The sequence below is a fragment of the Manis javanica genome, chromosome X (assembly GCF_040802235.1).
Source record: "Manis javanica isolate MJ-LG chromosome X, MJ_LKY, whole genome shotgun sequence".
Classification (NCBI taxonomy): domain Eukaryota; kingdom Metazoa; phylum Chordata; class Mammalia; order Pholidota; family Manidae; genus Manis; species Manis javanica.
In genome coordinates, this window is record NC_133174.1 from 3,573,983 (window position 1) to 3,601,426 (window position 27,444).

General features: G+C 47.2%; 1 protein-coding gene across 13 annotated transcripts in view; it reads left to right on the forward strand.

Moving 5' to 3' along the window:
• STS (steroid sulfatase) overlaps positions 1-27,444 on the forward strand; it is a 485,388-nt gene that overhangs the window by 49,183 nt on the left and 408,761 nt on the right. For 12 of the 13 annotated variants that reach the window (XR_012127519.1, XR_012127520.1, XR_012127521.1 and 9 more), the window contains 4 exons: positions 12,463-12,603; positions 15,119-15,240; positions 15,330-15,452; positions 16,938-17,361. Coding sequence is in view for 10 of the 13 variants with exons in the window: in XM_073227935.1 (XP_073084036.1) it covers positions 12,463-12,603; positions 15,119-15,240; positions 15,330-15,452; positions 16,938-17,361 (810 nt within the window). In the remaining 3 variants the exon portion in view is untranslated. Of the gene's footprint in view, positions 1-12,462; positions 12,604-15,041; positions 15,241-15,329; positions 15,453-16,937; positions 17,362-27,444 lie in introns of those variants that run through there. The other variant, XM_037013468.2, reaches the window with a different exon arrangement.

Consider the following 27,444-nt stretch of genomic DNA (forward strand, 5'->3'; position numbering starts at 1 on the left):
ATCTTCACATGACTTGCAATTAGGTCACATCTTAAGATCTGCAACCTTGCACTGCTGGTTCTGTGTCTTAAACAGGTAGATGATGCATCTCACCATTGGATTTAATTTGGCTCATTTCCATCTTTCATTCCAATTATCAAGGTCTTTCTGAGACTTCCTTCTCATCAGACCACGAACTGTTGTTTGCATGTTGGATAAATAGTCTCACGGTCCATTCATGCAAATCACTGGTAGGAATTAGTGAGGAAAGCGGAGTCTGGGTGCGCATTCTGGCAAATCTTTCACATTCGCTGCAACTTTGTTACACATCAGCTCTCCACAGAACAGCTGCTTAGCCACTGAGGCTGCAGTGTGAGATTTGCAGATTCAGGGCAAAAATTCCTCTTCATTCCACCGCTGACAGTAGCAGGATAAGACACCTGGTACCACTACATCACAGCCGTGCCTTGTTCCTAATCAGCTCAGGACAGTCCCAAATGATTGCCATGGAGCTTCCCAAGTGCACACAGCCCATCCATACATTAATTCTGGAATCTTGTGGCACATACATCTTGAGTATTAGTCTCTAGTCTCTAGATCTTTTTTTTTTCACTTAAAGAAAAGAATACAGTTCTTTGTAATATGCATCCTCACGCTGCATGTACCTCTCATCAGTACATGTATTTCACTGAATGCCATAGGTAAATATTACATTATATACTGTAATGTCCTATTACATTATAATATCCTAGAAAGTAATAGGACATTTACCTATTACATTCAGCATACTCTACGGTGACATCGGGCACCCTTTGTTTATGTTTGCATAGGCACCGTGTTAATAAATAAGAAGCTACCATTATTAGCCAGTTAATTAAACAGAATTATATTCCGTTGTCAACTGTAATTTTGTTGCTCTTTGACCGTGGATCTACTTTGTGTCCTATGATTCTAACTGTCTGTCAAGCTTAAAGCTTAAGGAAACTGAGCACATGAAAATCCTTGCGAGAGGCGTGTCTCCTTCACAGACGATGTCCTTCCATTAGGACTCCCTCCGCACAGTTGAGCACAAACAGAGGTGTGTGTGGGGAGAGAGGCGCTCAGCTGGAAGTGTGGTATCTTGAGTCGGTTTCAAAATGCCATTTAACCAAAAGACAGTCGTTGCCACAAAGTCCTGTATTATCTAGACTTTTCAAAGGTATTGCTTATCTCAGACGAATAATTCTACCCTAACAGTGAACTTGGACTAACATTTTCTGTGAGCTCATCTTCTGCTCAGCCTGGGAGTTTGTTTTTGAACCTTTTACTTTGAAGTTCTTATTTTGAGTTTGATTTCGAACTTTATTTATCCGAAGATGGGAATGTTTTTATGTATGCGCATTAAAACTGACCTTTAGCCAAAGGCGATGTTGAATTGCTTCCCCGAAATCCTGTTAATTGATTGACAATGTCTGTAGATACTTCTTATCCAAAAGGCACTTCCTGTGGAAGACAAGGAACGTGGCTCAAGTTCTCTTATAGACCTCTGAGATATGGATTATGGTCAGGCCTGTTCTAGAAGCTGGGTAAGATCATTTTAACATTTGTTCGTCTTATGCTCCTTCACATGTCATATATATATAATTATAGACATGTATGTAGATAGATATGTATAGATATTTTTAATGATGCACATTGAGTGTATGGGAACAGTGGACACCAAATTCGGTATTTACCTCTAGACACCATCACGCCCCTTTGTGTACGTGGCCACCTGTAATGAGCCTCTCCGTCAGCATAGGTGCCGGTCCCTGTAGCTGTAATGAGATTCACTTCCCCTGTGGCTTTCAGGGCTTTCAAGAGAAGCACCACCTCCCCATCTACAGAATTTAGGGGTTGGGGTGCCAGTGATGCAGAAAGGCATCCCTCTGCTCTACAGCCTGGCTGCTGGCCTGCTTGGTCTTGGAGGCCTTCTCCTGGTGCTCCCCTGCCCTGAATTTGATAACTGCCCATTCCCACGCTGGCTGAAAACCAGGACCAAATGGGGCTGCCCCAGGTGAAAGCTCAACGTGCCCTGGAGAGGGTCACAACTCCCCTTCTTACCCCACCCCAGCTGTGACGAAGTACCTCCCAGTGGGGTCAGAGGGGATCCACAGGAATGGGTGCAGTTGGGCCACATGGCTGGGCCCTCTCGGGGTCCTGAGGGGTGCACCCGCAGCCATTCCGCCTCAGCCAGTTCCCCCTCTCCTCCCCATTCCCTGCGCCAGTGTGAAGCAGCTGAGGGCATCATCTTGCCACAAAGGTTTAGTCTGTGCAGGTTTCTGTTGGGTTTAAAACAACTATGATTTTAACCAAGAGCCTTTCATAAGCTAGTGAGAAGATCAGAGGCTAAAACGCTGCAGCCACCGTGGAAAACAACTGTCAATTCCTCGATTAGTCTAATGCAGAATTTCCACACGCCCCAGCCATCCCACTCCTAGGATAGACCCACTGAAGTTATAAACAGGTGTTCCAGCAAAAACCTATACACACAGGTCCATAGAAGTATGATTCAGAGTGGAAACAGCACAATTGTCCTGCAACAGATGAATGAATAAACAAAATGTGGCCTGGCTGTATACCCTGGAGTATTACTCAGCCATGAAAAGGAACTCAGTGCTAATGCACGCTGCAAGGTGGATGAACTTGATGCTCAGTGGGAGAAGTCAGACCCAAAAGGCCACATAGGGTGTGATTCCATTTAGAGGAAGTGCTCAGAACAGAGAAAACTTACCAGTGATTGGGACGGGCAGGCGGAAGGGGAAGACTGGTAAACGGGTGCAGCCTTTTGGAATGCTGAAAATGCACTGCAGCTAGGTAGAGGGGGTGCTTGTACCATGTTAGGAGCATGCTAAATGCCATGGAGCTGTCCACTTCACAGTGGTTTAAATGGTGAAATGAAGGATGTAAATTTTACTACAATTTAAAAAGTAATTACGATCTTGAGGCTCAGTGCTTTATTGTGGGTATAGGGTCCCTTTTACTTTCTGTGTCTTTACTACCAATATAAACTCATTTTTTGAATCCCATAACTGCCTTTTTTCTCCCCTTGAAATGTTTTCAACTGTCTGCGTGTGTCTTGAGAGGACAGAGAGTAGGGGTCTCTCTGAGAATCCAACCCAGAGAACCGAATTCACACACAGAGCCCAGAAGTCAGGAGCCGGTGGAAATGGTGTGAACCGGAAAGCTATGGAGGATGGCCAGAGAGGTGTGGAGGGGTGGTCCCCACCACTGGGCACCGTCTGCAGGATACCTGAGTGAGCTGGTGGGGGCGGACGGCCCTCAGCTCGAGTGCTGCTAACATGTTATCCATGCACTGCTGTTAATAAAACACATTCCCAGGACATTATCCCATGAATCTTGTTAACCACCTGCAGACATGGAGGATGGTATGTAGAGAGGACAAGAGAGAAGAGTGACACACATTTAGTTCTGCCAGGATCACTGTCATCTCCTGCCTTGACTTGTTCTGAGATCTTTCTTCCAAACGGTGGAGTCGGGCAGGGTTTCCATTCAGATTTGTTTCCCTCTTGCCTAGACCAACATGGTAACCACAGCAGGTGAGGGCTTCCTGCTTCGATGGGGGAATGAGACGGAGGTGCCTGCTCTCCCTGGCACCCAGCCCTCGGAGGGCTGACTCCCTGGGCAGAAGCGGGAGGCAGGGGCTGCTGTGAGCCGGCGCTGACCCCAGGCACAGTGGGATCTTCTCTGGAGGGTCCCATTGGCTTATAGGAGATGTCAGGCTAGCTCCTTGTGGCAGGTGCCATGAAGACTCACAGGCAAGGATGTCATAATGACATGGGTCTGGACAGAGATCAGGTGAGGCCTTCCACTGTCTGGGGTCTGAACCTGGGAGTGTGTTCCAAGGTGGCCATGCCTTTCGGCTGCCTGCCATCTTCTCCGTCAAAGCAATTAGAAAATGAAATGCCTCTGCATTCTGCCTACAGCTCCTCTCCTGTGCACATCTTCCCAGTGGCTAAAACACCAGTGGTGATTAATGTGATGGCTTATATACGGGGGCGTCCATCCCCATCCGCCCAGGAGAGATGGCCAGGCTGACCAACATTGCTATGAACCCCCTTTATGCAGAGGGGTCCCCTAGCAAGTCAGAGCATCAGGTTCAGAGAAAGAGCAGGGCTGGCCCTCCACGTAGCAGGGTTTTCTCATTGCCTGCAGTCATCTTTGTCTGATTCCCTAACCTGGTTGTTAAATCGGTCATGCTTGGTCCCAGTACCTAATAGCTCAACTAATATTGTCCTTTCTCATCTCAAAACATGGCCTGGCTGAACGGTCGTCACCCCCATGAAGAAAGCTGTAGGACTCCAGAGTGGACAGTCCCATGACCTCGTGGTATTTCCCACACAGATGGCAGGGTCAGCATATGGAGGAGCCCTGTGCTCCATCTCAGACCCCCGCTTCATCTCCTCCGAGCCTTCTGCAGACTCTTTGTATGTGAGCTGCCCATGTTTGCATTCTCTCCATCGTTCCTTCTTTCTAGCTATCAACAATGCAAGTGAGATAGGAGTGCTTTGCGGTGTTTTGGCCAGGGATTCTGGAATTTGCAGCTAGCCCAAACCTGTTCTTCCTATGATGCCTGAGAAAACTAGGTGGAAAGATGATTTCCGTAGGCAGGGTAGCACTGTATTATGGGCCCCAGTGCTGAACCCCAGAGAACTCTAGCAAGATGGACGGGAAGCCGTCTGGACCTTCCGTCCTGCATATGCCACACAGCTGGCCATCGCTTCCTCATGGGGCAGGGGGATGAGAAGCTCTCTGGAGCCTCGTCCATAAGGGTGTGCATCCCATCCCCTCCCAAAAGCCACACCTCCCGGTGCCATCCCTTAGAGGGTAGGATTTCACTGTGAACTTCAGGAGGAAACTGACATTGAGACCATACTGGCATCTTGGTTTTTCTTATAAAAGCCTATAGTCCACTCTTACCAATAGGCAGGTCTTCAAAAGCCAGGCTTCTCTCCGTCCCCCATGCCCCAACCAGTGGTCCCCCTGCTCATTGTCCAGGTACAGAGACTCCCCACCTGCCAGAGAGGATAGTTTTAAGATACTCACACTCCCCAAGATTTTGAGGACCACTCTAGTACACAGTCTTCATAAAATCCAGTGCGTTTAAGTCCATGAAAACACGAGGCACGCTATGGTGAGTGGCTAACAGAAAAGCGTCCAAGCTGGAGGGGGCTGAGCAGGCCCCCTCCCACGCAGTCGCCCTACGCTGAGCACCATTTACATCATCGCCGTGGCCAGCGCACAGACACTGCGGGAGGGGCAGGATCTCGCTGTGCCAGTTAGACCTGAAATTTGAGTGTCACAGCCCCACGTGTGAATGCATTGTGATGCACCCCAAGTGGAAGTCGGCTGGCATGCCCTATCCTCACATACAGTATCAGAATTCATTCCGGTGGGCTTCCTCTGGGGAAGCCATCTCTTCATTATAGAATGCTGAGCCCCCTAAAGAACAACCATGAGAAAACATTAAATCTTCCGAAGCATAAGAAAGCGTAAGAAAATTAAGGGAGACGAATTGCTCATGGGGATATTCCATGGCGGTTATTCACATTTGTGAATGTGCTAGGTTCTCCTGAGGTTGCAAGTCCATCTCCAAATGCACTGTGTTCTTTAGTTCAGAAAACAATGCAGCTTAGGGTTAAGATGACTTCTTATCTTAAAAGGCCATCCACACATTGCAAAGTATGCTTCTCACAAAATGACACTTGATCAAAGCTCCATGACATGAACTATTGTCTGGAGAGCCTGATTGTGGGACCAAATATTTGTGTAGGATAATTACAAAATATTATGCATAGAGGTGGGGGGGGTGCTAATCTTTGGTCTCTGAAGCAAGCCATTAGAGGTAAGCATCTAACTACAAGAGATTCAGCGACTTAGAATGAAAATAATGTACAAGCAGCCATAACAACTTCTTGTAAAATTTGGGAAAACATCATATTAAGTCTCGATAAGGCAATGATACTCATAGACATTACAGCGTAGTCACATAATATATGTGTGCATGTGTATAATCTGACAACAGACGCATACACTTTGTCATACTTTTTGTTTTTTCTATATAATATGTGTGTGTGTGTGTATATATATATAGTATACAATGTATATAGTGTGTACATATGTGTATTGTATGCCAGAATTATATTTATGTTTTTCAGTTACTTAAGAATTCATTGAGAACTTAAAAGTGTTTGCTTGGGTTGCACATAAACAAAATGTCTTGTATCCAAGAGTAACGATACACCGTACGGCTCAGAGTGATCAAATATGCTATTAGCATGTACATTATACAGTTACTTTAAACTACGTCGATGTTCTCAACTTTTAATCCTGCCAATGACGAAAAGAACTCCATAGCAGTGGTCAGGACTCCAGGACTGGAGTTAATAGAGATGACCTCTCTGGTGTCTCATTTTCTATAGTTTGTCTTTTAAAATTACTTTATCACCATCGACAGGTGGATGCATAAACAAAAATGTGGTGTATCCATGCAAACGAATATGAGTCAGCCTTAAAAGGAAGGTGATTCTGACGCGTGCTTCATGCAGCGTGGACGTGCCCTGAGGACATGATGCGGAGGGGAAGCAGCCAGCTCAGAGGGACAGATGCTGATGGTTCCACTCAGATGAGATGCTTAGAGCAGCAAAGGAGGGAGAAACTGAGTGGGAACCAGGAGCCCCTTTGTTCTCCCAGAACTTGGTGTTTCCCCACCTGTTCTGAAGATGTCACATGTCAACACTGAGGGTGGACGACCCTGACCGTTTTCAGTGTTACCTTTCTTTATTAATACTCTTCAACAGACATACTTAATTATAAGAGGTGTAATTGAACGTATTGAGAAATGCAGAGACCCAGGACCCCTGGCCACTATTACAGTCAGTAAAAGTAGGGGCTTGCTAAGTAAATAAAACATGAATCTTTATTGTAGAAAAATCATAAGCACTTTAAATAGATAGTTAAATCCAAACAAATGCCCTTTTTAGCTCGTACTTGGGTAGGTGTTTGCTGTCCTAGCGTCAGACTATTTTTCTTTATGGGTTTAAAACAAGGCATCTGTTAGATAACACTTGGTTAACCAAATTTCACTGATAATTTACATAGCTTGCATTGAACAAAGCTGCATTTCTTCTAAAAAAAAATAGCTTGTAATGTAGGTTTTTATCTATTTTCAATATGCCTTTTTCCCTAGTGAGTAAACAGATCAGGAATGTTTTCTTAGCCGTGTTCAAGTTTTTGTTATGTAAGCACAGTGTAAATTTTCTTTTAATGAACAAATTTAATGTAATTACATCTCTGGTTATAAAAATGTTCTTTTGTCTCTCTCCTTCATAAGAATTAGGTTTTAGGAATACCTGATTTCTCAGGAAAGGTTTTTTTCCATGTTTTTTTTTTTTGTTGTTGTGTAGCCAAATTAAGGTTGTTCAGAACAGCAAGGGGAGAAATCATGCAGTTTTCAGAAGTTAATGTACCTGCTCTTAATATTTTGAGTTGCACCCTTTCCTTTAATTTTTAAGCACTTTTATCAACTCACTCTGTTTTAATAGTTTGAAACATATTTATGAACACCTTATTCTAATCCATGCTTGTGGGAAGAAAATAAGTTGTGGTGACATCAGACAGTGAGCATGTATATGCACTGGATTCCAAGGGGCTGTTAGCACATTTTCAAACATCCTTAATTGGGCTGGAAGGTATTTGTCCCCCATGATCTAATCATCTCTACCCCTGGCACATTTTGTAGGTATAATTAATGATATACTGTCACATTGAGCTAACCATTCAATTCTGTGATTCAGAAATTATGCAGGTATTCCTATTTATTAAAAGGCTTTTATCTTCCTCTTGGGTTTAATGTCAGTAAACACAATCTGTACTTCAACTAAGCCTCCCAAAAAAGCACAGAGAATTAGAATGAATAGCTGGGCTTTTGGTGACACTTTACATAACATTCATGCTGAATTCTGCTGCATTTAATCTCTCTCTCAACCGTGTTCCTCTGGCTTACCATAAAGACTTTTTTCCATTGCTGTCATTTCCATTTTCAGCCTTTAAGACAAAAATTCATTTTTCACATGGTTGGTGAGCTGAGCAATGTATCTTTAAATTACTTATATAAATTCCAACTACTCATTACTAATGAAACACATTCTTCTAATATGTTCAATATGACCTTCTGAGCCACTGCCGTGGAAATCCTTTCTCAGGTCCCCATTAACACAGCTAAATTTTCACCTTAAGTTATTGCGCTTTGGATCAGTCATCTGCTAGTGTGTAACAAATGACCCCAACACTTTGGCACTTAAAGCAGTGTGTATTTGTTCTCACACAGTAGGTGGGTCAAGAATCTGGCCACAGTGTAGCTAGTTCCACCACTGAAACCAAGGGGCCTGCCAGGACAGTGGTCTCATCAGAAGGTTCGACAGAGGCAGGGTCCATGTCTGAGTTCACTCAGATGATTGCGGGTAGGATCCAGTTTCTGAAAGGCCATTGCCCTGAGGGCCTTCTGTCCATGCTGGCTGTTGGCTGGAGTTCCTCATCACAGGGGTCTGCCCAACATGACAACTTATTCATCAAAATCAAGCTGAAGGAGAGTCTTCCAGCAAGACAGAAGTCATCACCACCTCTGGGAAACCTAGTCAGCAAAGGGGTGTCTCGTAGTCTATTCGTTATAATGAAGTTATGAGGTCCAGCCACACTCCAGGGAAGGAAGCTATAGATATGTAGAGACCAAAGGTGACATTGGGGCCATCTTTTAGGTGGCCCTCTGTATCTCTGTTTGTAACTCTTATTACTGGATTATTATAGCCTACACAAGGTTATAATACTTGTACTGATAATAACAACTAACAACTACTGGCCCCTAACTAGGAGTCCCTTAGTGAATCAGAGCACTGTGTGTATAATTTTATCCTCACAACACATAAAAGGTATTATTATGTTTATATCCATTTTACAAAAGAAATTGCTGACAGACAATATATGGCCCTTGATTTTACCAAGCAGGGGGCCAGGATCGAAGCCTCACCTGCAGAAGCCACATTTCTCACTCTGTAGCTCATTTCAGTGGGATTCCCTTTTGGATTCCCTCCTGTGACAGGGTGATTCTCTGTCTCAGTCAACTACAGACGCATCACTAGCCTATCACAGAACCTGGTACCACTTTTTGGCCCAGAAACATTTGTTGAATTGACATGGATTTGGCTGAATTATCAGTGGATTCCTCTTAGCTGTAACAGTGGAGCTAAATTCAGGCACCCTTACAAGGTGTATTTGTCCTTTATCATTTTGAAAACCTTTTTATTTTTATTTTTCCTTTTTCTCAGGGGAGGCAGAGGAATGTTCTTCCCCCACCTCCTTTATGGAGGTCTAATGGACAAATAAAATGTGTATATTCAAAATGAAAACAAGATGATTGGACATATGTAGACATAGTGAAGCGATCGCCACACTTATGTCAATACATTCATCACTTCACATTTTTACCATGTGTGTGTGTGTGTGTGTGTGTGTGTGTGTGTGTGTGTGTAGTACAAATGCTTAAGAAGAATTGTTTAAGTGGCTTTCAAATATTTAATACTATATTATTAACTATAGTCACCATGCTGTATATTAGATCCCCAGAATGTATTCACCTAGAACTGAAAGTATGTGTGCCATTTGACCGACATTTCCCCAAGTCCACCCACTGTCCCTGGTCACCACTGTTCTCCGACTCGATGAACTCAACATTTTTATTCCCTCTTTCTGGTTCCACATATGAATGAGATCATACAGCGCTTATCTTTCTCTCTCTGACATACTTCCTTTAGCAAAATGTCCTTGTTCATTCATGTTGTTACCAGTGGCAGAATATCCTTTTTTATGGCTGTGTAATATTCCATTGTGGGTGTGTATATATGTATATATCTTTTCTTTCATACAAACACATATGTAAAATATCCCCACTATGTAAATATACCCATTAGATGTATATTATTTTTATATATTATTATATATCAGTATTTAATAATAGTATTAAATATTTAAATGTTGAGCATCCCCATGGCACAGAGCCACCCCCCAACAAGAACTCCCAAGGCTGAGAAGTTGTGTCAACTGTAAGAATGCCAGGTCAAATGCAGTGCAGAGTAAACACATTCCTATGATATTTCTGCATATAGCTGAGCTGATGAAGAAATGGGCAATACCCTTAAGGTGCCTGGAAGCGCTCGGGAAGTTGTAGTTTTACAACAAGACAGGTTATTTATTTATATTCTCTACTAAGTGAAACATGAAGATAGATAGCAGAAACACAAGCATTATTAAATATTAAATAGTTTGTATCACAGCTTCTTTCATATGTGATATGTTTTATATATATATCCCATCTTTATATATGTGATATATATATAATATATGCGTTACATATTATATATGTAGCCCATCTTCTTCATCCATTCAACTGTTTCCTTGTGTCGGATGTTGTGGATAATGCTGCAGCAAACATTAAAGTGCAGGGAACTCTCTGAGATCCTGATTTTATAGAAACCCTTTGTTTCCATCATCTCAGTTGGCCCCCCAAAGGCAGAGCCAGGATGTCAGGGAACATTGGGTGACGATAAGACACAGGGAGCTCATCCTTCATGCCCAAGACCTCACAGCTGGTGTCCTGAGCTGGGACAGCACTCCTGACTCAATTCTCCACTCATTCCTCTAGTGCCCAGTAAATAGAATAAAAGTCACCAAAGAGAGAATTAGGGACAGAGTTAGGGATGAGAGATTGGCTTCAGGAGGAGCCTGTGAGTAGTCACATCCACCTGCTTGCTTACCTTCAGAGGGAGGGCCCCTGCACAGCTGAGTTTACCTCTAAGAAAATGGATACCCCTCGAGAAGGAGACAAAAAGAGGGGATTTTGGAGCAGATAAAGCAGGGGAGAAAGGTATTGCTCCAGATTACCATGCATGGGGGTGAAGATCCTTTGATCTGGATTCCGAAAAGCAGGATGTCTGTTTGGAGAGGGGATGGGTTTTAATGCAGCGGTTCTCAATGGAGGGCAGTTTCGCACCCCCGGGGACACTTGGCAGTCTGGAGATATATTTGGTTCCAGAAGTCAGGGTGGGAGGGTGCCCTTGCATTTTGTGGGTGGAGGCCCTGGATGCTGCTGAGTATCCCCATGGCGCAGAGCCACCCCCCAACAAGAACTCCTGAGGCTGAGAAGTTGTGTCAACTCACTGTAAGAATGCCAGGTCAAATGTAGTGCAGAGTAAACACATTCCTATGATATTTCTGCGTATAGCTGAGCTGATGAAGAAGTGGGCAATACCCTTAAGGTGCCTGGAAGCGCTCGGGAAGTTGTAGTTTTACAACAAGACAGGTTATTTATTTATATTCTCTACTAAGTGAAACATGAAGATAGATAGCAGAAACACAAGCACGGCACGCTGGCTTGCTCCTCTGTGGTGCAAATGGTGTACGTTGCATCCTGATGGGAGCAGAGCATTATTATGTCTATTCTCTTAAAGTTACTGGTATTAGTTAAGGATTTTCAAGCCATTAAGTCCACTTGGGGGCCCCCTGATGTGCCAACCCGAAGCCCGAAGCCTCTCCTAGGCATTACCAATGGGTGTGTCTCTGGTGGTCTTCCAAAGCTCAGGATGTGTGGGAGAGCTCAGGTGGGTGCATCCTGCAGGCTGGCCCCATTGTGGGCATCCGACCCTGATTCTTGGCCAAGGTGACTGCATGAGGGCTCTACTGCCCCACCGCTCACATGCCTGCAGGTTCTCTTCGGTGTGTAATATTCACCTGGCAACTCTGTGGGCATCAGAGAGCGGGTGTCGGCTGTGTGCGCTCAGGAGCCGTCCTCCCCTGACGTCTCCATCCGGTTGTTCTCAAAGTGTGTGTGTAGTGAAAGAGGAAGCGGCTCCTTCCACGGAGGGCCTTTGCTCTGACCTATGCACCGCGCACAGCCCCACCTGGGGAGCTCGTGCTCCTTGAGTTTTGAAAGATTTACCCATGTTTATCCATTTCCTTTCAAAGAGCTACTGCATGGACACTCCTAGCTCCTTTTAGAAAGGACAGGACATTGGAAAATGGGTCTTAGTGAAATATGTGTCTTTCCAGAGCTCAGAGAACCTTTAGCTAAGGACAAAGCCTAGCCACTAAAAGATGACAGGTAGTAACGGGTTTCATTTGCCTGGACAGAGCCCACTCTGTGGTCTGGGGAGAAAGCAAGAGGTGTTTGTTCGTTATAAAAACTGCAGAGAAAGAAGTGTTTGTTTTGGAAGCAAGCTCACGGGAAGACTGATAAGACGCTTGGCCCAGCGACATCAGAGCACCTCTTTAGCGCGTCTCATCTGGGGTGGGCCACCTGGGAGAACGCAATTTTCTTTGAGGAGGGAGGGGGGTCCCGGAGAAGGAGAAGGGTCCGCACGCGCCATGGCCCTCACCTCTGTGTCTCCTTTGCAGGGAGATGAGGATCCTTTGGTTTCTGCTGCTGTTCCTGTGTGAGGCCCGGAGCCAGGGAGTGTCGAGGCCCAACTTCGTCTTGCTGGTGGCTGATGACTTAGGCATTGGAGACCCCGGGTGCTATGGAAACAAGACCCTCAGGTTGGGTGACACGGTTGCCGTCTCTGTTGATGGGTCTTTGTCCCTAGACACTGAACACACACCACCAGAGCACAGACCACGCTGAAGTGCCCAAAACTCTTCAGACTGCACACACTCTTGGGTGCCTCTCTGTAGATACAGACAGATGTGGGCGTTAGGAAGGCAGGTGTGGCTTCACCTGTTCACATGAACACATGTAGGGAGCTGGGTAAACTCAGAGAACGCCGGACAGATGTCCCTGATCGTTCTGTGTGGCTCGCTGCTGTGCCCCGCCTGCACACACCCTCCATGTTGGTCTCCCTTTGGTCCACCTCTGCTACTCTGTCTGCTCTTCGGGCACCTGGCTTCATCCAGTGTGCAGCCCACCCTGTCCCTGCTTGCCAGCCACCCCCGCCTGCACGCCTGCCTTCCCCTTCTCACACCTGTTGTCCTCGGTTATCAGCCAGCCAGCCCGGCTGGGGACAGGTGGGCAGGGATGCGTACCATGTCGGATGATGGCAGAGGGCTGGGGGACCCACGGACAGAGAAAGAAGTTTTGTAGCTAAGCCTCCCGGGTACACGTGACTTCACGTAAGGGATGCCTTCAGGATTAAAACGGAGAGGCGGACCTTGTGTAGTACTGCATCGGCCGTAGGGCTGTCTTTTCTCTTTATAATCACAAGGAAACAAAGACCTGAAGATGGTTCTGTGAAAAGCATCATCTCACACACGATCAGTACAAACGGGTTTCAAGCAAAAGATGGAGAAAGATCATTAGCTTCTGTGAGAGTCCTCCTGAGATCTGTGAATAGTACTTGGAGTTCAGGGTGGACCTGTTAATGCAAAGGGTCACGGGACTCTGATGTACCTACCTGGCAGCCCTCTGGCTTCGCATGTTTGCAACACAACAGTGCATCTTGGAAGGTGCTTCCCATCATATGTGTCTGATCAAAAATGAACTAAATTATTCCTTTGAGGAGACATTTGCCTACGAGATATAACAAGATCTCAGTTCCAACCTGAGGCTTTGCATCAAAAGTTGATTGTTATGTTTCGAATATACATGTAGCTCTGACATTTGTTAGATTTTTAAAAGCATAGACCGGGGTAAGATTTGATTTCGCCAATGTCTGTTTTCTGGCCCACCTTCTGTCTCCTTTTGAAACATGTTAGATCTCACTTTTTGACCTCTGTTGCCCTCTTCCTTTTTAGAAATGTAATGCTGTTTATCAGGGCCATAATTTCTATTCTCTTTTTTTCATTTTAGATAGTATTTTTAATACATGTATTTTTAAATTTTAGAAGGTTCAGTTTCTAGCCGTTATGAAAAGAAAAGGAAGCCTATTAAAATCCCAAGGAAGAATTTGGGTCAAGTCGACCCTGCATGTGTCTTGCTCTCCATCATGCTTTCCAATTCTTTCTGAGAGACATTTTTCATTATAGGTGGGAGCCAGTTTGACGTCACATATGTCGTGACATGATCTTCCCATGCCATGTGGTACGGTGCAGTGTGGTAGCTGGACTCTGGGTGGGCTGTGGCCCAGGGAGGCTGTGGGGCTGCCGTGGACGGGGTGCTCCCCGCCACGGCAGCCCCCCTGGAAGGGAACACAGTTAGCCACACCCTCCCTTCAGACGTCCTGCACAAGGAACAGGCCCCTCCTGTAGGACAGGAGGCCCGTGAGAATTCCCTCTGCCCAGACCTGAAGCGTGGACAAGGACCAGCCTAGCAGAGAGGCAGGGGCCAGGCTTCCCAGTGGAGCATATGGGAGAAGAGCCCAGCACGGTCTAAGAACAGAAAGATGTTCATTTCTGAAGGCTGGGGAGGTATGGGAGGCCTTCCTAAGATGAGGCCCAGACCCTTCCTGGAGAAAAGACACCAGGAAGGCCTGTCTTACACAACCAGCATCCCAGAAGTGAGCTCAGAGATGAATATTTCCTAAGCATAAAAAAGCTGTATGAGGATGTGAGTGACCCATAGCTTTGCCCGTCTCCCGGGAGTCCTGACCAGTGCCCGGTGTTCTTCGGGAAATGCCCACAGAATCCTGCTGTTCACCTCTGCCTGGGGGCACGTGGGCCTTCGGCAGAGACAGAGAGCAGGTTAGCAGCCTGCCCTTGGCTGTGGAAGAAAGGACTGAAGCTGCCCCAGACCTTCCTCCTTTGGGGGCACACAGGTGCCTGGGGGTTCCGTAGGTGGGGAGTTGCCAGGAGCCGACCCCCACCCATCTCTCAGCTGCCTGTTCTCAAAGCTTCGTTTCTCTCTTCTCCCCTAGGTCACAGGCAACGGGGGCTCAGAGCCCACCAAGGGCTTGGGTGACCCCCCAAAGAGCCAGACCTGGGTCGTCTAGAACTCCTCGTGGTTTTATTCCCTGTTTTAGTCTTTGTTCTGTATCATCTCTCCTTTCCCTCCCCTCTTCTGCCTCCCAAATCTCACACAATCCTCTGTTTCCCTGGATTCTTAGGAGGTGACGTCACTACGAGAGCCAGAGAGGAAGCTGTGTTTTCCCAGCCATCCCAAGTGACATGACTCTTGTTCTAGGACACCCGGTATGGACCGGCTGGCCCAGGAGGGCGTGAAGCTCACCCAGCACCTGGCGGCATCGCCCCTGTGCACGCCGAGCAGGGCCGCCTTCATGACGGGCCGCTACCCCGTCCGATCAGGTAGCCGCCTGACTCTGTCCCCGGGGCCCAGATCCTCCTCGGGCCACCCCCTCAGCTCCAGCTTTAATGGCTGATTTCTCCTGCTTCAGGAATGGCATCGGCGGCCCGCGTAGGAGTTTTCATCTTCTCAGCCTGTTCTGGAGGACTTCCCACCAGTGAGGTTACATTCGCCAAGCTTCTGAAGAATCAAGGGTACTCAACAGCTCTGATAGGTACGGACAGCTGAGGAGGGGGTGGCGAGTGCCTGTGTGGGGTGAAAGAGAGAGGGTCTCAGAGCAGCCTTCCTAGGGATGACATCGTGATAGGGTTTGTACAACTTTAGGAAAGAAATTGTTTTCAGTTCTCAATAAAACACAGTGCATTTATCTGGGCTATTTGAATGTGTAGGTATATGTCACTATATGTGTGTGCGGGGGGATGGATAGTAAATACAAAGACGAAGAGGGAGATAATACACGGATGGACAGGTGGATGTATATGGATATATGGCAAGATAGATGGTGTAGGTGATAGAGATGGGAGGGACAGAGCAGTAGAAGAGATGGATGATGGGTGGATAAATGGGTGTTGGATGGAGGGATGGTGGGTGGGTAGGTGGATGGATGGATGGGTGGAGGGTGGGTGGGTAGATGGATGGATGGTGGGTGGATGGATGGATGGATAGATGGTGAGTGGAAGGATGGATGGGTGGATGGGTGGGTGGGTGGATAGGTGCATGGATGGATGGATAGATAGATGGATGGGTGGGTGGGTGGATGGTGGGTGGGTGGGTGAATGGATGGATGGATGGTGGGTGTGGGTGGGTGGATGGATGGATGGTGGGTGGATGGATGGATAGATAATGGATAAAATAGATGAGACAGATGATAAATAAAAGATAAATAATATATATATATATGTACCATACTATTGATAAAGATTTTCCTTTTGCATTTGAATACTAAAATGGTATCACAAGTTGCCTGGGTTGATATTCCCATTCCTGTGTCCATCGGGAGGAATGGTGCCCTCTCCCTTTTGCCCCAGTTAGCTTGATCTGTGCAGGTCATCAGGTGACTCCTAGAATGTCTCCTGGGAGCATAATGACCATTCTCTTCCCTCCCACATCATTTTTTTGTGTTTTGTGAGGCACTCCCTAATTCAGTGATGTAATCCACATTGTATTAGAATGTGCGTAGGTGTTTGAAGTCCTTACTGAGCTGCGAGTATGATCTCTTCATGCCTCTAGGGTGGTCTTTTGAAGAAGGATTCATTTCCATTCACAGTCAAGGAGCAAAACCGACTTTGTTCCAACACTTTAATTTTAAAGAAATGTCTTGGAAAGACATCTGTGTCAGAAAAAACCTTAAGTTTTTTCTGTGTACTTTTGTCTCCCACCTATTTGATAGATTAGGTGTTTGTCTTTTGTTTTATTTATTTATTTATTTTCATTCATTCATTCATGTATTTATTTACTCATTCATTCATTCATTCATTTGTTCATTTATATATTTATTTCAATTCTTGAATTAGTTCTTGTTTTCTGGTACATTGAGTCGTTTGTGCCCTGTTTCTGGAAAAGGGAGCAAAAAGCTGTGGCATCCCCCAGACTTGGCACCTGGCTCATCACTGTGCCCAGGGAGCCTCCTATTTTGCATGGGACTCAGACATGCCTGGGTGCTCTGGTCACTGAACCCGTTACCCATTTGTTTCCTCAGGAAAGTGGCACCTCGGTAACAACTGTCACAACAACGCAGACTTTTGTCACCATCCCCTGAGCCACGGCTTCGGTTATTTCTATGGGCTTCTCGGGACCAACATGAGAGACTGCAAGCCGGGGGATGGCACCGTCTTCATCGGGGGCATCAGGGTGCTGGCCTACACCCCGCTGAAGGTCATCACCATCACCCTGCTCACCCTGGTGGCCCTCAAGCACCTGGGCCTGCTCGACGTGCCCCCCGCTGTCTTCTTCTGCCTGCTTTTCCTGGCCGCCCTGATCCTCGGCCTCCTGCTGGCCTTCCTCCACTACTTCCGGCCCCTGAACTGCTTTCTGATAAGGGACCACGAGATCACCCAGCAGCCCATGTCCTATGACAACCTCACGCAGAGGCTGACGCGCGACGCGGCCAGCTTCATACGACGGTCAGTGCTGCCTGGGAAGCGTCACGCCTGGCTCTGTCCAGGGAGTGGGGAGAGCTGGGTGGTGGTCCTTCGGGCTGGAGTTGCCCCTTCATGCTTTGGAGATGCCCCCAGACACGCCGTCTGGAGGAGGGGAACATGGGTGGCGCACGTTGCATAACCTCCCGGAGGAGGTGGGGTGCGGGGGCTGTCCTCAGTGGCTTTGCCAGCGTCCCTCCTGTCACCTGCTTCTGAGGCCATGCTGGATGGCCAGAGGGGCTTCAGATTTAATCTTCAAGTGCACCGTCGAGAGTATAAAGGTCACTGGGTGTGGTGTTTGAGTGTAGATGTTGCCCTTGTGATAGAAGCAATGGGGGCAGACTTGAAATATTCCAGGCAGATCCCTGAGCAGAAGAACTCTGGAAGCTGGGAGAGAGCACGACCTCTTTGGGGCCTCTTAAGCTCCCTTCAGTCCAGCATTTGGGGGTTTGCAATGAGCAAAGGGATTAACTGTCCGCAGAGGGGTGCGTGACAATCCTGAGTAGATATACCTCCGTAACCCTTGCTGCTAAAAAGACACAAAACCGTTTTGCTGCATTTATTACGTGCAGGACAGTACTGTAGAGAAAAGCAGAAGTGCCATCCAGAAATCAGACATCTGGTCTTAGCAGTCAAGGCCATGCCCGGGCAGGGAAGACCTCTTTGTCAGGCAAGAAATACCAGATACGAATACCTAGGGGCCCCACAAAATGGCACAATGAAAGACAGCGTGATTCTTAGGAGAAAAAAAAGACAATTTTAAGCTGTTGATCGTGCTCCTGGGCATCTGTTTCCCGTATTGTTTGCACACGGAGATGCCCTTGAGTACCTACGGTAATTCCAGCTATTGGCGCACAGCCAGTGGGAGGCATTTCTGGGGCAGCTTCCCACACTGTGGGTGTGATGCTGGCTCAGACCACAGGATAGCAAACAAAGGGGGTCATTGGACCTTCTCACAAGTAGACCAAGAAAGGAAGAGGGGAGAAGGCTTGGCCATCACTATGGAACAGAGATTCCTCCGAGCTTGTGTAAGGATGACATGGGGTGCTTCTGAAAACAGCACAGCCCGTCTTTACCACTGAGGTGCCTGCCGAGTTCTGAGGTAAAGCTACACATCTCCATCTTAACAAGCTCCCTAAGGGTATATAAACCAGGTGTCCCAGCGGGCACTCTGAGAAATATTGGAGCAAATGTGGATTTTTGCTATTAGGAGCAAATGCCACAGTTGTTATTACACCTCTAGACTTTTCTTCAGAGTGTGAGATTGATGTAGAATCGAATGCATTTAGAATAATACAATGTAGATGTTTACATCTTCATGCAGTGACATGTACACAGATACCGAACCAAAAGCAGCTTCCTACAAAGACCTTTCCCTTGCCTGAACGATCCCTTCTGGTGCTTTGTGTTCTGTTTTATTTTCGAAAAATTACCTGGTTGTGACTACTGAACGCTGCCATGTCCTCTCCACCTACCAGCAATCTCTCAGAAACATGCAGAGAGAAGATAAATAAGCCCATGCCTGTTACAAAATGACAGGGTTCAGAAATGATTCTCAGTTTCCAGGGCGGATCACTTTTTTATAGTGTGCGTTGTGGTGTTTTGATGGAAATGATGGAATCGATAGTACTTATGAATATTCATGCGATTACAAGGCATTGTCATGAGGTCCTCTGCCAAGGAATTTGGGAGGGGACTGTAACAAATTTGATTATCATAGGGGTATCAAAAGCCCAACGGTTTAGCTTCATTATACTGGGGTTTCTACGTGTTCTGCTACATGTAGAGATTTATGTTGTTCTGGCAGCACCATAACTGGACGTCATGGTTATTGAGTGTTTGCAAAAGGATTTATTCTCCAAAGTAGATGAATCCAGTGCAAATGGCTGTCACCCACATTGGAGCAGTGCATGCATGCCCAATATTAGTGGAAATATGAACATGTCTACACTATGGTGCTGTTCCCCAAACGCCTCTTACATTCATTGTCTGGAGATACAAGATTTAAAGCGTCTAGGTAAAATCATCCTGGGATAAAATTGTCCTCCTGTGATATATTAGATGTTTGGTTCACTGACTAAGAGATCTGAGAATCTTGAGAGAATTGCCTCAGTATGTCACTGAAGAATAAATAAATGAAGGTGACACTGCCTTATTTATAAAAACTGTTTTCCAGGATCCAAAGACACATTTATATGTCTTATTTTATGGGCCAGAATATCCTGAATAATTTAGAATTCTCAGCTCTGTGAGATGGATTTTGAGTTTGTCAGAGCAACAGAGGAAAAGGGGTCAAAGCAGTGAGAACTGGGCACATGCTCCAGGATTACAGGCGTGCAGGTGGGGGACATGAAGGTTTGGCATCTCTGACCACACGCTCCAACCCTGATCCACTCTCCTCTGAATGGAATTTATCTTGGGAAGATGCTTCTATTAGAAAGCTAGGTAATCAGCTCACCATATGTTGCAAGTTGTGTAGTAATGTGCAAGTTAAGTAAGAGACAGGTCATTCTTGATACACTTTAATGGGAAAGAAATCCCTGTTGAGCTCACACAAAGAAATGAACTCTAGGTTTCTTAGAGATTTCTGACCCTCCCTGTGTGTCTCTCATGAGGGACCCCCCAAACCCCGTGCCGCCTAGCCCCCAAAGCCAGCTCAGCTTTCTCCCTCTGCCATTATGGTCCTCAGAGCTCTGCCATCTACTCTGCAGATGTACTGAGAAGGTCTGCATACAGATTCGTTGGAAGAAAGCTAAGGGATGAACTGGGGGTCTCAGATTGACCTTAGCAAGGGCGAGAGCCCGGGTCTGATGCTGCTAAAGGAGAATGCATCCTTCCGCGACCTTCCTGAGCTCCCGTGTCTGCAGCACCCATCAGCTCGGTGGTGGGGAAGTATAGCTGGGTACTCAGAAGGGGCTGCATGGTGACAGGTGCGCAAAGCACATTCGTGGTGTCCACAGAGGAGTTTTTCTTTTGCTCAAGGCTGCCTTTAAAAAGCTGTAATGCCAGTGGGCAGGAGGAGACCCATATGTTGCAGGGTGTAGACTGGAGAGAGGGGCAGACCTGCGCCTTTCTGCGGCATGAGGAGTCAGCTGTGTTGGCCTGTTCCCTCTCGAAGTGCTTTGAGATCAGGGCTCCCGTGTTGGGAGAAACAATTCCATTGACAGAAACCTCTCTGCTCAGTATACACACTCTTGCTCTGAAGAGGTAGTTTCTAAGAATAAATGGTGTCTCTATACCCCCACGTAATTTTTAAGTTTGTGGTATCTAGTTATTGGATTCATAAATTCTGATGAAATTTAGCATGAGTATTCTGTTCTTAGTTTATGCAACATGTATCAAGATAGTCTGTGTGTGTGTGTGTGTGTGTTTAGGAGGCTATGATTGGAAGTGCAATAAATAATTTTCAGTTAGGCTTAATATGGGAACTCTCTTCTATCTTTAGCATGAGGTCTACTAGAAAACGAATCCAAACTTTGGGATGGCGTGGAGTTCTGTGTCTAATCTCTGACTGCCCCGAGTGGTATGAGCTCCTTTTTCTGACTCGAGCGAACCCTGAGGGCTGACGGCTCTGCGCATGGGAGCCAGCGTGACGCCAGAATTATGGAAAGTACGAGTAACGGGAGGGAACACCTCCGTGGAAGGATTATGCCCTGAGTGGAGGGAAAGTCATGGGCAAGAGTCCTGTCCCCCATTTCCTATGGTCTGTAGTTCTACAGGGAATACCGACTTCTTTCTGCACGCATGGCATATGTAGTCATAATGCCCTAAAACCCGTGACAGCTGGTGAATGAATTGGGGGATGATGTGATCTTTAATCCTGGGCCACTGCCATTTCCATTGGGCACTGTCAAAATCCTGACACGCATTTACAGGGCATCTCCAACCTAACCACGCGCCGTGGTTAAGTGGCCGTGATGCATGGCAAGGATCTGGCCTAGAGCATCTTTGGAATAAAGGGATCTTGGGATGATGTTATCAATTCCAGGAAGACTTTAAGCCAGAAAAGAATAGAGGCAATACCGATTTTAATTCGTGGTAAGACCAGTAAATTAGATAGTAAGGGCCACACGGACAGACACTCTGACACATTCAAAAGTGCTGTCTTGCTAGTGGGTTTCAGACCCCGGGCACATTTGCTATGGATTCAATGTGACCAAAGAAATTGACAGCAAAACGTTCTTTGGGGTGAAGGGGTTTATTACCCAGCTTGTTCTCCCGGCGGTAGGTCGAGCACTAGCGTCTCTGCCTCCGCCCAGAGCACTGGGCTGAGCTCTCTATATAGCGCAATAATGGCTTATTGCCTACAAGTGTGGAAGCAGTAGCCTAGCAACAGGCCAGTTACATCATCAGGTGGTTTAAGTTCAGGGAGAATCCTGGCCATAGGAACCCCAGCTTCCCCACAGTGGAAAGGTTAAATCATTAAAGATTTGTCTTGCTCTGTAAGGACAGAAACCACTTGATTGGTCTTTACCTTTCCTGGACCAATGGGCTAAGAATCTAGGAATGGGGCTGGGGTTCTTTGGAGGAACCCCGCATCAGAGACTGAGCAGGCCATGGAGGGAGGCTCGGGTTCCACCACGATGGGTCCAGGGCAAGTGTTCCTAACTGAGCAGGGTGTGGACCAAGGGTTCTGAGTCCTTCCTCTTTTCATGAAACCCACACACCTGTTTTATGCCCTGGGATCATGACCTAAACTGGAATCTGGAAGCGTGCCCTTCAGCGTATCGGGCACCGACGTGCACACCACAGGGGTCCAGGGTGGTGGGGGGAATCGTGATGGGCCCATGAGCCTAGGGACACAGCAGCTGGATTTGCTGCAACTCATTAAGGGGTGACGCCAGCCACCGGCCGCCCTTCAGGAGTGCAAGTGATGCTGTGGCTCCCCAGCCTTCCAGAGAAGTCAGAAACACCTTGTTTTTTTGGTGGGGTGGGACTATCTGGCAGGGATTCGTGGGAAACTTCCCAGCTGTTTGAGGAACATCTGGTTTTGCAGCACGCGGTCCCCAAGGGAATGCATCGCTACCTTGGTGTCTAAGAACGGATCCCGATTTTGCTCACGTCTCAGGCTGTCTCCGGTGAGGACAAGGTCCCTCCCACCACTCATGTCCCACACAGGCTTCTGTCCCCATATCCAGGCTGAGAGTGAAGCTGAAGAAAAATGAGCTTTCTTTATACCGGCTGTCAAAATAATAACAGGTGTTCCTAGCATATGAATTTTCTCTGATGGGTTGAACACAGGCTCTGTTGTGAAGTTTCTTTGGGGGCGGGGGTCTGTCCAAAGGGGGTGCCCTCCCGTCCCTGTAGAACATGCTGAGCTTTTTGCCACACCTCCTCCTGAGCACGTGCTGAAGAGCCCTTAGGCTCGGCCGCCCATTGGCCGCATGCCTGCCCTGTCCCCAGAGACAGCCTATGACGACCCTTGTGTCCACTTAGCTGGACTCCTCCCGAGAGGAAGGGTCTCAGTCCAGAAAGCTTGTGGACGCCGCCTCTGCTAAACATGGGCAGTGCCTCACACCAGTGTATTACGAGTTGGGAGTAAAGAAGATGCACGTGAACGTCAAGAGGAGGGAAAAGAAGGGGTGGAGTCTTCCAGTAGCTAAAAAGAAGTAGACGATTTTCCAAAGGCACTTTGGAGTCCATCTCCTTCCTTAGGGTCACAATTTCTATTCCAACAACATCAATTATTTCTTCATATTATCTCAAACAAAGGGACATTGTGAACTTTCTTATTCCGACAGACATTCAGAATCTTCCGCTCTCTGCATTAGGGGACCTAGTGAAGGACGCCGGGTCATCTGAAACCAGAGCCTCCAAGTCTTTTTCCTCCACCTGTTCTCTGGCAAACAGGTGGACAAACTCAGGCATTTAACTTCTGGTTGAGAATGAGCCAGGAGTGGGGGGGTGAGGGTGGTCGGCTCCTAGTGTGATGTCCTCGGTTTACTCGTGACGGGGGCCAATCTGTGTCATCTAAAGGAACGTGCAGAGCCGTAGGCGAGGTGTCTGTGAAGGACGCTCATGGAAAGAGAGCCCAGTGGGAAGTGGCATGGACGAGGCCGTTGTGGGGACACTGGGTGCTTACCGTGGCTGGGAGGGCGTGGGCAGGATGAAAATGAGCCGGCGGTTCAAGTCTAAAATGCCGTCCATTTCATCAGCCTCCGTTTGTGTGGGGAGGAGGTGACTGTCATAGTTTTCTTGACTTTATGTGTGTGTTTAAGTCATAGCTTCCTCTTTTATGGCTACAAAAATGGCATGTGCTTCTTAAAAACATTAAAGCGGTCATCAGAATATAGAAAGTAGGAAATTAACACAGTTGCCAATGTTTGATGAGTCCATTTGCCTTTGCAGCCTGAGCTAGAGCAATGCCTGCATGTTTGTGATACCTTTCTGGGCCACTTTTCATGTATATGGGTTTTTATTTTAAAGAATTATTGTGGATTACCAAATGAATAGTTTGGGGACACATGCCTTCGACATTGTGCCTTTAGCTCACCTGGTAAATACCTGGCAGTGGCTCTGCCCCTGTCCAGTGCACACGTCTGAATACCATCCACGGGAATAGCTCCAGCAGTGACGTGTCAGCATTCTCACACACTGGCACGCTGCAAGAACCTCCGCCATCAACCTCTCTGCAGGGGCAGGTTCTGAGCCCTGCCCGGTCATAACCTGCTCCCCTTCTCCATGTCCACCGTCTGTTCTGCTGTTGTGGCCTTCAGTCAGCTCAGACTCATCTTTCATGTTCTAGTCTGAATGTGGGTTACTGATGGCCAGTCTGGTGGGCCTGCTCTTTATACTTCCAGCCCCTCGTGTTGTGTTAGCAGAACGCTCTCTGGGCAGACGGGGGAGGTATGGAGGGACGAAACAAACGGTTGCATGTGTACGTCTGTCTCTGTTGCACACAGTGGTGGCCACAGGATCTCTGGTGGTGTGACTGTTGAGAATCACCAGCCTCCAAGGGCTGTCAGAGAGGAGAACCTGTGGACATTGCCATTTGTACTCTTAAACTACGCTGACGTGAGCTAGGGCACTTGTTGACTAATAAAGGTCAAACCCTCAGATAAGAAACATTACTTAAAAGACCTTCCCTGCACACAGAAAAAAAATAACACTGTAGCCATCTTCTTGCCTAGATTTTCCCTCGTGCGTTTATAGCATGTACATCTTTTGATTTGCAGATTGAAATCACTGCAGGTTGCTTGGAAGGCATAGAGCGGCCATCTGTATTTTTAACAAATAGAAGGAAGACATGTAGCAGCTGAAAGTTCCATCTTTTCACACAGCATGCAAGACAGTGGCCATAAATTCTTGAAAGAGTTGTTTGCTGAAGCGCTCCAGCTCATAAAAAAGGAGTTAAGCAGTTATTGAGAAAGCTCACTCCCACCACCCTGCCCAAGCGTCATTCAGTTTTCAAGGTCGTACAGAAGAGCAGCCTGGGCCTCCTCCGCTGGCGTGGCCCTGAGGGAGGTGGCCTTTCCTGCTCTCTGGATGCCTCCCCACGAGAGCAAGCAGCCAGTCGCCGTCCACGGCATGTGTAGGACAGCCCATGGTGTACGTCTGTCCAGCCTACATTCGAGGGCTCCACTGCATGCATCTCTGTTCCTGGATGGTGAATCTTCATGCTGCGGTGTTTTAGCAAGCCAGGCGCTCTTTCCTACATTTTCCAGGCTTCGTTTTGTATAGAAAACCTAGTTTCTCTGCTTTGACACCCAGGACCTTGGCTCTGGGTATCTCTGATGTCTACTGGATGAAGAAAACCGCTGCTTTGTAAAGGGGTGGAGAGGGGTACACTTTTATAAATGTGCACATTTTTATAATAAATGCCGGAAGGGCCTTGCCCCCTTCCATGGAAGGTCCTCCAAATTGCAAGATGGGAACCCTGTTTTGTGGCTTTGATGGAGCAGCTATGTGGCACGTCTTCTGCTCACCTGGTCTTTCTGCCCTGCCCATGACCCACCTTTATCTCGAGCCCCCTTTATTAGCTTGTCAGGCCAACTGTAGCCCTTCTCTCTTCATTTCCAGCTCGCGATTCTAAATGCCTCCGTCTTGGGATTTCACCCAGCGATGCTGACTGCGTCTGGCTCTTCAGCGAGGTCTCTGTGTCGTGTTGTTGGGAGGGCCACTGGTTTTTATTCTCAGCCCATCTGATCCCTTCACGCTGCAGTTCCAGCCTAGACCACATGCATACTGGGAAGGCTGACTTCCTAAGCTCCCTGTACCTGGTTTTCTTAATTGTAAAAAAATGGGAGAGTGGGTGAGAGTCAAACGTGCCCCTCCATCGTGGACCTGTCTGCTGAGGGTTGAGTATGAAGTGTGTAAATGTGTGCTCATTTTGGGAAATCTGCACTGGGGTTTAGGGCCATAACCTGCTCCTTGAGAAGGAAGTGCGCTTTGTCCACGTGTCAATGAACTTCTCCCAGAATAACCAGATAGAGGCGTACCCACCAAGTCCATACATGGCTTACTTTCAGGTCCCCTATAGGACCTTTGGGGGCATCTACCCTTCAAGTAGCCACACAGATGCTTAGTTGAGATGGTCCCCTATCAATCATCAGCTGTCAGGACAGCTCTGAGCATTAACATACCTTCTTTCTTTTCCGAGAAGCAGTAGTAAATTACAGATCTGATGCACATTCCAATTCTCCTACCTTCGAAGCCCAGTTGCTCCTGGAGGTGGGACACACCACTTACAACTTAATTCTTGTTGGTTTGTTCTCTCTGTTGTGGAGTAATAAGAACATTCCTTCATCTTAGACTCTTGCAAGGAAAAAAAAAAAAAGGGACAGAGTTCATCAACAAACATTGAAACCATCAAACGCTTCTACAGATGACCAAGCACGATGTGCTGAATCCAGTCAGGAGGGACCTGGGTTAGGTCACATGTGAGCCTTTGTGCTTATGTCCTGTTTGAAAGGTGAGGGTTTAGTGCCGGGTGAGGCCCTCGGGGTGAAGCATGGTTGGCAGCAGTTGTGAGGGGCTGACCCCCAAGGCACTGCGTTGGCTGAAGAAACTTGAGCTGAGACCTGGCTTAGGCTGGAAGTCCAGAGATCCATCAATAAAATACCGACTCGAGATAGAGCGACTTTTACAGAAACTGTACTACAGTGATGAGTCTCTGGGATGACTGGGGTGGTGGTTGCATCTGAGAGAGCCAGTGCGATATTTTGGGAATAATCAAGTTTTTTGGGACGGGTGCTAGTGGCCGTCAACTGGGCTGGTGCCAGGAGCTCGGTGATGGGAAGGACATGCCCCGTCTCCTGGCCTCATGTGGGCAGTGCCCAGGTGCTCGGCCAGGGCAGAACATAATCATTGACACCTGGCTTTTGTCGGGCTCCCCATTCCTCCAGCCCCGCCTGCCTTGGGGCCCCACTAGCCTCCAAAAGGGCACTCCCGCTCTGTTCCCGTCTAGCCAGAAAGCAATGACAGATGCCTTCCCAGGCTCAGTAAATACTGAGCCTATTATCTATTATGTAAGAGAAAGCAACCCCTTTCAGCAGGCTCAGGTGGGAGCCCCCAGCCTCCCCGCATGAACCAGGCTCACAGCAGGTGTCAGGAGGGCCACCCTTGGCACTGACAACTGCCCATCATCTGTGTGTGCTCAGCAAGTACCACAGACTGGGTTTAGGTGCACTCACACCTGAGAAATACTTTTGCAAGAACATGAACTTTAGAGTATAGATTTGGGCTGTTGCAAATGATGTTGCCCTCACAGCAAAAGTTTCAGTGTTGACAAATAAGTCTCTGTTCCAAGAGACTTGGACTGTCATTGAAGACGGCCGTGTGCATGGCTTGGAAAGATTGATGTGATAACAACTCGAGATACTGTCTTCACTACATTGTGTATGTGTGTGTGTGTGCACGTGCATGTGTGTGCACATGCATTCCAAAGACAATACTCTTTTGAAAGTATTTGGATGAGTATTAATCACTGTATAAAGAGGAAAGAGTAGAATTGTGGAAGCAGCAGGCCATTGTCCACTGCATTTCTTTCTGGGTTGTGACATCAAAGAATGTCTGCTCATTCGTACAGGGTGACAGTGAGTCGCCCGACAGGCACTGTGGAGACTCCCT